We start from the raw sequence: 10,043 nt of genomic DNA, 5'->3' as shown, positions 1-10,043 counted from the left end.
GGTATACTACACAAACTGCCTGATCTATCTGGCTTTTTTTTAATTGCGTGGAAATTTACCATACTTTTTTGCCCCTACGTGTTTTTCTTTTGATGTGATAAAATTGGCAGTATTGTTCGTCGGTGGTGATTACTTGGAGCTGTTGGTTTAATGGATCAGGCGGGTAGGAGTCAGAGATGCGCCGGGTGGGTGAGGTAGGACCCCTCCTGCGCCGTCGGGCTGACGGTTGGAAGGCGATGAGCTCGAGACGGAGCCCGGAGCGGAGAGCCCACAAGAGAAAGGAGAAGCGGCATCGCAGCCGCTCTCGGTCAGCTTCCAGGGACGTAGGATGGAGGCGGCGGCGGCGGAGGAGCGGCAGCAGCCGGGAGTGCAGCCCGGCCGAGCGGCGGCGAGGATGGCGCCGGTCACAATCGCGCTCGCCTCCCGCCCGCTCGAGGAACCCGTCCCGCTCCCCGGACAGATCGGGCCGCTCCCCGGACAGATCGGGCCGCTCCCCGGACAGATCGGGCCGCTCGCCGGACAGATCGGGCCGCTCGCCGGACAGATCGGGCCGCGTCCCGGACAGATCGGGCCGCTCGCCGGACAGATCGGGCCGCTCGCCCCTCTCCTCCTCCCCCTCGCCCTCCTCCTCCTCCGGCTCCTCGTCGTCCCGCTCCGGCAGCCCGAGCAGCGTCAGCCGCCTGCTGAGCCTCCAGGAGAAGCTGAAGCAGAAGGCCGAGAAGAAGAAGCAGCGGGAACTGGCCAAAACCATGGAGACCCCCGAGGAGAAGCGGGCCCGCCGCCTGGCCAGGAAAGAGGCCAAAGAGAGGAAGAAGAGGGAGAAGATGGGATGGAGCGAGGAGTACATGGGCTACACGAATGCAGACAATCCCTTTGGGGATAACAACCTGCTGGGCACCTTTATCTGGCAGAAGGTGACCGTGAATTGTCGTTAACCCATTTGCTGTTGAATGGCCTTGTTCTCAACTGCGGGACATGATTGCGTTTAGGTTCACCCCACTGGGATGAGGGGGTTACCTCCTGAGGAAAAGCTGGGCCTGTATACATTGGAGTTTAGACGAATGAGAGAAAAATCCAGAGTGGCACGATGGTTAGCACTGCAGCCTCACAATGCCAAAGACCCGGGTTCAATTCCGGCCTTGGGTAACTGGAATTTGCAATTTCTCCCTGTGTCTGCGTGGGTTTCCTTGGGGTGTTCCTCCCACGCCAAAGATTAGGTTAGGTGGATTGCCCATGATAAATTTGCCGCTTCGAGTCCAAAGGTGTACAGGCTTTGTGGTGTTATGCGGATAGGGTTCGGGAGTGGACTGGTCGGGTGCTCTTTCAGCGGGTCGATGCAGACGCAATGGGCTGAATGGCCTCCTACACTGTAGGAATTCTGTGGAACGTGACAAGTTGGATGCTGAGAGAATGTTTCCCCTTGTGGGAGAGACTAGAACGAGGGAACACGGTTTAAAAATAAGGGGTCTCCCATTTAAAACCATGATGAGAGTTTTTGTTTCTCTGAAGTTTGTCAGTCTGTGGTAGCTTCTCTCTTCAGCGATTGGTGGAGGAAGTCTCATTGAATATTTTCTAAGGCTGAGTTAGATTGATTCTTGACTGACTAGGGAATACAGGGTTATGGGGGTAGGAATGAAAGTGAAGTTGAGACTACAATCATATCAACCATGATCTTATTGAACAGTGGAAACATGAACATCATGTTTGAGGGGCTGAGTGGCCTACTCCTGTTAGTAACTCCAGTAACCCTTCATTCTGAGTTATCACTAACACAAACGCTTTTGTGCTCATTGTTTTCATGTTCAGAACTCGTGGCAGGAAGGAACTTACATTTATTGTATGGCTTTGCATGGCTCATGAGCGATCAAAACTACTTTACATCCATTGCAATGTAGGAAATACAACATTCAAGTCGCTGCACAAGGCCCGACAAGCAGCAAAGTGACAATGTACCGATCACCTGTTATATTGATGGTTGAGGGTGAAATATTGGTCAGGGCACCAGGAGGAATCCCCGTTCCTCTTCAAACAGTGCCATGAGATCTTTCACTATCACCTACAAGGAGATGAGACCTCTATTTCCAGTTTCATCAGGAAGACATTTGATTTGTGAGAAATTGTTATATGGAACTGTTGTTTTGGTTGGCTTTTTCCATTGACCTTTATTTTTTTGCAGATTCCAAACTGCTCTCTGCTGATTTCTTTCTCTGCATATTGCAATTCCTTCACTCCATTATTGGAGGCCATGTCTTCAGCTGTCTAGTTCTTAAATCTGGAATTCCCTCATTAAATTTTGCTGCCTCGCAACTATCCTCCCCTCTTTTAAGTTGTTCCCTAAACCTGTCTTTAACCAATTTGCTTGTATCCTGCCTAGTATCTCTTTGTGGCTCAGTGCTAGTTTTTGTCTGATTATGCTCCTGTGAAGTAGTTTGAGATGTTTGTTGCCAAAGTGCCAGGCTGCTTTCCCCTTTGAGAGATGATTGCTGGTGATTTAACCTGAGGTCACCTCACCTCAGGAGAGAAGCAAGGCTGAGAAGCCTTGAATAACCTCAGCTGGTAAGGGAACTAAACCCGCGCTGTTGGCATTGCTCCGTATCACAAACCAACCGTCTAGCCAACTGAGCTAACTTTTCCCCTTTAAAGTGCTGCATAAATGTAAGTTATCATAGGAAATCCGCTAGTGCCCTTCATTTGGGGCTGGTATAGCACAGTGGGCTAAACAGCTGGCTTGTAATGCAGAACAATGACAGCAGCGCGGGTTCAATTCCCGTACCAGCCTCCCCGAACAGGTGCCGGAATGTGGCGCCTAGAGGCTTTTCACAGTAACTTCATTGAAGCCTACTTGTGACCATAAGCGATTATTATTTTAAAAAATCTTCTAAGTGCATTGTAACAGATTCAAAAGAGGTTTAATTTAAAATAATGCTTCCTTTGATTCCTGTAATTGGCTGAAGTTAACGGTATTACTTTACAGATTTTCCTCTGTATCATGAGAACAGATTGTGCTCCATAAATGTAACTTTTATTAAAATACATTCTTATTTCTTGCATTATAGGCCCTGGAAAAGAAAGGAATTAGTCACCTTGCTGAAAAGGATTTAAAGGACAGAAACAAGCGCATTCAAGAGGACAACCGCTTGGAATTGCAAAAAGTATGGATTAATACCTCAATTTTCCAAAAGCCTTCCATTGTTACTGTCCCTTGTGTTCGCAAAATGGCTACAAATATGAGTTAAATGCATTTCTGAGCCATCTTCCCATAATGGTTAGTTGCAACTCACGAACAAACGTTTAAGACAGTTCGAAAGATCAAATAATGTTTCAATTGAAAGGGGAGTTAATTCGACATATAATCCAATAGGGTTTTTAAAACAAAAACTTGATTTAGTTACCTGTGAAGGAAACTTCACTTCTGGAGACTGACCCGCCTCATATTAAACATTGTTTCCGATTAAATGACAGTTCCAAAGTTTGTTTCTACGTTTTAATACCTGTTAGAGGTTAACACTTTATTAATTTCAGAGGAAATGTTAAGTTTAGATGTTCAGCTTATTCGAGGTGACAATAATGTGGTCTGTGAGCATTGTTAGTGTTTGCGCAGTTGGGAAATCTTGGAAACTTGTGTCAGCTGTGGCTCAGTTAGTGGCACTTTCACCTTTGAACCACAAGGCCCTGGGTTCCAATCCCACTAGGGGCTCGAGCACATAAAAAACAAGGCTGACATTGACATTACAGTGCTGATGGCACATTGTACTGTCAATGCATCTTTCAGATGAGATGTTAAGCCGAGGCCCTGTCTTCCGGTCCAGATGGATGTAAATGGTCCTATAGCATTATTTCAAGGAAGCGCAAGTAAGTTATCCCTAATATCCAGGCCAATACCTCAATCAATATCACAAAATTAACCAGTCATATTTATAATTTTAAGTGCTGTACATGATGTTAGTCTGTGATGCCAACACAACCAAAGCAGAAGAACTGGTTACTGAACCAGTTGGAGATTTGTTTGGAGTAAATCTTGTTTGTGATCATGAGGGCAATTTATAGAGTACGAATGGAAAATGATCATCTTTCTAGTTTCACATGTCAATCCAATGTCAGAAAAGAAAAAGTTTATTGATAAATTTGAGCTTTGTCAGGAAAATTTCACAGATTTCAGGTTTGTTAACAAAGTATTTATTGATATAGAAACTGCTGTCTTAAAAAACAAATAAGCTGGTTGACAAACAGGTATCAACTTTATAGAAACAGTTTCAGTGAAAGATAACAGTAGATGAAAACATGGATAGATTGATGCATGGAGCATGTTTAAAATTTTGCTAATGAATCAAAGAACAAAGAAAAGTACAGCACAGGTACAGGCCCTTCGGCCCTCCAAGCCTGTGCTGACCATGCTGCCTGTCTAAACTAAAATCTTCTGCACTTCCGGGGTCCGTATCCCTCTATTCCCATTCTATTCATGTATTTGTCAAGATGCCCCTTAAACGTCACTATCCTCCCTGCTTCCACCACCTCCTCAGGCAGCGGGTTCCAGGCACCCACTACCCTCTGTGTAAAAAAAAAAAAACTTGCCTCGTACATCTCTAAATCTTGTCCCTCGCACCTTAAACCTATGCACCTTAGTAATTGACCCCTCTACCCTGGGAAAAAGCCTCTGACTATCCACTCTTGTCTATGCCCCTCATAATTTTGTAGACCTCTATCAGGTTGCCCCTCAACCTCCGTCAGTCCGGTGAGAACAAACCGAGTTTATTCAACCTCTCCTCTTAGCTCATGCCCTTCATACCAGGCAACATCCTGGTAAATCTCTTCTGCACCCTCTCTAAGGCTTCCACATCCTTCTGGTAGTGTGGCAACCAGAATTGAACACTATACTCCCAAGTGTGGCCTAACTAAGGTTCTATACAGCTGCAACATGACTTGCCAATTCTTATACTCAATGCCCCGGCCAATGAAGGCAAGCATGCCATATGCCTTCTTGACTGTCTTCTCCACCTGTGTTGCCCCTTTCAGTGACCTGTGGACCTGTACACCTAGATCTCTCTGACTGTCAATACTCTTGAGGGTTCTATCATTCACTGTATATTCCCTACCTGCATTAGACCTTCCAAAATGCATTACCTCACATTTGTCTGGATTAAACTCCATCTGTCATCTCTCCGCCCAAGTCTCCAAACGATCTAAATCCTGCTGTATCCTCTGACAGTCCTCATCGCTATCCACAATTCACCAACCTTTGTGTTGTCTGCAAACTTACTAATCAGACCAGTTACATTTTCCTCCAAATCATTTATATATACTACGAACAGCAAAGGTCCCAGCGCTGATCCCTGCGGAACACCACTAGTCACAGCCCTCCAATCAGAAAAGCACCCTTCCATTGCTACTCTCTGCCTTCTATGACCTAGCCAGTTCTGTATCCATCTTGTCAGCTCACCCCTGATCCTGTGTGACTTCACCTTGTGTACCAGTCTGCCATGAGGGACCTTGTCAAAGGCCTTACTGAAGTCCATATCGACAACATCCACTGCCCTACCTGCATCAATCATCTTTGTGACCTCCTCGAAAAACTATTATCAAGTTAGTGAGACACGACCTCCCCTTCACAAAACCGTGCTGCCTCTCGCTAATACTAAATCCAAAACTGGCAAACCACTTTCCTGTGAATGAATAACAAAAATTCAAGGATTTTCCGTGAGTATATTAAAGAAATTAAAGAATTTTAGGTAGTTAAAGAACCCTAATTGGGATCAGAAATTTTACTTACCCTTGTTTGATTGTACGACAAAACTGTATCATGTGGCCAATGGTAGTTGTCAAGTGTGCTTTTTGGTGTTCACGTTAATTTAAGTAAATCTTTTATCCTTGTGGCTCTAGGTGAAACAGCTGCGTCTTGAACGAGAGCGAGAAAAGGCCCTACGGGAACAGGAGTTGGAAATGTTGCAGCGGGAGAAGGAAGCAGAACACTTCAAGACCTGGGCAGAACAAGAGGATTATTTCCATTTACAGCAAGCCAAATTGAGGTAAACATGAAAATATTTTTGTCTCCTTGCACCCTGCAAAAACAACTTTGCCAGTGTTAGGAAATTGAGATAGTTTAAATAATTTATATTTGTAGCGCGTGTGTTAGGATTGAGGCATATGTTTAATCTTTAAACTAGGATTAAAACTTCAGTTAGCTTCATGGTAAATAATAATAATAATTGCTTATTGTCACAAGTAGGCTTCAATGAAGTTACTGTGAAAAGCCCCTAGTCGCCACATTCCGGCGCCTGTTCGAGGAGGCCGGTACGGGAAAGGTGCCTGCATGTCTATAGTTTTCACTTGAAACTTTTCCTGCGTTGTAATTGAGGTTTCATGACATTAAAAAATCAATTAAAGGCATTAAAAAAATACAAAGCTGCTACTTAGCAACCAGAGGCTCACACTGAAAATGCAGACGCATTTGACTTCAATTGGAACCAGCTAACTGTAAAGGGAAGCAAGAAGCTTTCCACAGAAGCAGCCAGTATAGGGATGCAGAAAGCAAGTCCTGGAAGCTAAAGAGCAAAGTTCTAGAAACCAGGGAATGTAAAGAGGAGTCCCAGTAAAACTGAATCAAAGGGACCAATAACCTGAATCTGAACAAGATACTGTCACAGAAGCTACGAAAAGGGGCAGAGAGGCTCCCAGTTAAAGATAGAGCTGTGAGGTGCAGACCTGGAGAAGCCGGCTGGAGAAAAAACAGACATCTAAAGTAATCTTAAGGTTGGTGATGCCTTAATTTTATTTTGTAAATTTAGAGCATCCAATTATTTTTTCTTTCCAATTAAGGGACAACTTAGCATGGCCAATTCACCTACCCTGCACACCTTTTTGGTTTGTGGGGGTGAGACCCACGCAGACACGGGGAGAATGTTTAAACTCCACACTGACAGTAACCCGGGGCCAGCACTGAACCCGGGTCCTCAGCGCCGCGAGGCAGCAGTGCTAACCTCTGTGCCACCGTGCCGCCCACATGGTGACGACTTAATACAGCATGTGAAACAGTGGTGTTCTGTTGGCGTGGCTGGGTACCTGAGAGGTTGGATGCTTGAATGCACGTGAAGTTCTAGGGCAGAGGAATACTGATAGGAGAGATTGACATCCTGGATATGGATCCTTGGTGACGGCATCAGAGAGAAAACGTTGTCTGGGAGATTTGATGAGAAATCCACAGATGTTGTTTTGGTGGAATTTGTCATTTGGTTTCAGAGTCTGGTGTCTGACCACATTTTGCCTATTGGTTTACATGGACTGTGTTTACTGAAAACATTAGAATATAAGATATATTTTGTAAATAATCTGCAATGGTATTGATGAGGTGAAGGAGTAGTTCATATTTTTGTTTAATAAATGTTTTATTCTTTTGTTAAAAGTTAATTAGCAGTACTGTAACTCGGCCTTCATCAATATCTCTAGACAAGAAATAAAAGTTATGATCTATCAAGCAGAGTTTCAGCTCTGGGACCTAACTGCCCAGTAGCAACACCATCCAGGATTGTAACACCATCTTTCCTGGATTGAAAAGAATGCAGTTCTTTCTCTATTAGAATGTCACATCTATTCAGTACTGGATATTACATCCTGTATTTGTTTTAATGCTGATTTATTATAATGAGGTTTTATTAGCAAAGTTAGAGAAAGTGATTTAAAGCATTTGCAGATTGTATGCATGGTTTTTAAAATACTATAATTTCAGGCAGCTTTGATGCAGAATCATTCCGAACAATGGCCAAGTGGTGTTTTGGCGATAAATTATAAACATTTGAAAATTGTTAACTGTTTAGCTTGTTTATTTTAATAATCAATTCTGATGTTAAGTTGATAAATTTGCTGATTGACCTGCAGCTGAGTCACACAGATCTAAAGAATGCAATTTAAAAACTGAAAATGCCAGAAATACGCAGCAGGTCAAGCAGCATTTGTGGAGAGAGAATACCGTTTACATTTCAGGTCAATGACATTTCATCAGAACCGAGTTAACTCTGTCCACAAATGCTGTCTGATGCTGAGTATTTCCAGCATTTTCTGTTTTTATTTCCAATTTCTAGCATCTGCAGTATTTTGCTTTTGCTGAAATGTTCAGTCCTTATCCAGTGAACTTGGAGAAGTGGTGGGACACCATGATTGTCCTTGAGATAAAAAGAAAATGAACTGAGGTTGTGCTCCCAGTAGCAGTAATGCAATTTCTGCTCTGTGTGCACCAGCCATAAGCCACTTCTTGAGCTCAGGTGTGATTTACTTTTTTGTCACCATGGGTCATAGTAAGGATGTTCAACTGAAATTCAAAATTAATTCAGCATTTATGCTGTGTACGATGTTTGGTTATGTGGACCACAAATGGATTCTTCTGTGGCTCAAAGTAGAAATCTATTTGCATGATGTGTGCTTTGCTTGTTGGCATATTTCAATTATCTTTTTCAATTTTACCCAGTATATTATGTGGATGAAAAATATTTTACAGCGTACCTTATGTTGGTGTGTATCTATTATTGAGAAGATGGCTTTCTGTTCATTCTTCGTTTGATTTAGATCAAAGATCCGCATCTTGGGAGGCAGAGCCAAGCCGATTGACCTTCTTGCTAAATACATCAGTGCAGAGGATGATGATCTAGCTGTCGAAATGCATGAACCGTACACATTTCTAAATGGGCTGACTGCATCAGACTTGGAAGATCTTCTGGAAGATATCAGAGTATGTACAATATTGTGTTCGCGGGGCAACCAGGAATAGGCAATAAATGCTGGCCTTACCTGTGATGCGCAGATTCCCTTAGAGATATATTTTTAAGAAAACCTTTGTTTCATGCTATATCTGTTCTGGAAATGCTTGATTTTGACACTGGAAAGTGTTCCAGCACTGGCATGCTCCTCAGCACCAAAAGCAAAGGAATTTTCTTACAGTTGCTTCCAATTATAACTATCTTAATTTAGTAATGGTAGTGATAGCAATGAATCATATGCAATAACTGCTTTAGAACTACACCTTACAGCATACTCCATTTTATTTGAAGTTTTATTGCTTGGGTGAAATATTTAAATTTTAGGATATTACTAACAAACAATTTTGAAGAAATATGGGTAAGTTTGAATTAGCATAGTTCAATATTTCGTAGTTTTAACTAAGATTCAATTGCAATTGTCTGTGTTGACAGTCTGCCAGGATAGTGTGGAAGTTGGCTTTTATTTGTTTTAACCGCAGACCTGAAGAGCTCCAGCGCTAATAAGCAATCTAGATAAAAATATTAATTTGCCTTCTCCCTCAAATAGTTTACAGTTTCAAGATTTGACTGTGAAGTTATTTCATATTTCTTATAAATTTCATATTTGTTTCTTTAAAGTGTATTTTCTGAGGTATGCCACTAGATGTCACAGTTGTATTAACTTTGCATTTTCGAAGTATGTAAACTGTCAGAGCACTTTACAAATTGAGGAAAAGATGGGATTAAATTTGTGGGAAGTGAAGTAGAAGAAAAATGAAGAAAGAGAAAATATTCCACACACAGGATGACTCTGATCTAGAAGGCACTACCTGAAGCTGACTCCATGGGAACTTTCAAAATGGATATGTACTTAAGACAAATAATTTGCATGGTTACAGAGGAAAATCTAGGATGTGCCGTACCATTGCCTTCAACCATGCCTTCAACCACCGAGGAATCCCATGCACGCTCTTTTGTGACAACCCCCTCTCCTCAATCTGCCTCTTTCACAAAGTTTTTGGGAACCCACCCTCTTTGGACTGGTGTCCATTCATTTCTGATTACACTTCAAGTACCTTGAGATGTTTTTCTATATTAAGTCGTATTAATGTTAGTTGTTCATGCTAGAGTTACTCTGATATTCCGTTCATGCACAACCTGTTGAAGTTTGTCAAATGATAATGAGAAAAACTTTTTTTAATGGAGACTTGCAGGATATTATTTATTTATAATGAAGTCAATACAGCAATGAATATGAGCTATAGCCAGTGCCTCATCCGAGATATGAATGATGTTTCAAGTGCCTTCCAAATGCACCAT

General features: G+C 42.6%; 1 protein-coding gene across 2 annotated transcripts in view; it reads left to right on the top strand.

The window, feature by feature from the left end:
- The first annotated feature begins 200 nt into the window (after window positions 1–200).
- The window catches only part of cactin, a 29,579-nt gene continuing 19,736 nt past the window's right edge, over window positions 201–10,043 (top strand). For both annotated transcript variants that reach the window (XM_072482471.1, XM_072482470.1), the window contains exons 1-4: window positions 201–914; window positions 3,057–3,152; window positions 5,878–6,023; window positions 8,554–8,716. In XM_072482471.1, coding sequence (XP_072338572.1) covers window positions 237–914; window positions 3,057–3,152; window positions 5,878–6,023; window positions 8,554–8,716 — 1,083 coding nt within the window. In that variant the 5' untranslated portion in view covers window positions 201–236. The remainder of the gene's footprint in view (window positions 915–3,056; window positions 3,153–5,877; window positions 6,024–8,553; window positions 8,717–10,043) is intronic.

This window comes from Scyliorhinus torazame, chromosome 18 (genome assembly GCF_047496885.1).
Source record: "Scyliorhinus torazame isolate Kashiwa2021f chromosome 18, sScyTor2.1, whole genome shotgun sequence".
Lineage (NCBI taxonomy): Eukaryota > Metazoa > Chordata > Chondrichthyes > Carcharhiniformes > Scyliorhinidae > Scyliorhinus > Scyliorhinus torazame.
This window is presented reverse-complemented; position numbering and strand designations above follow the sequence as displayed.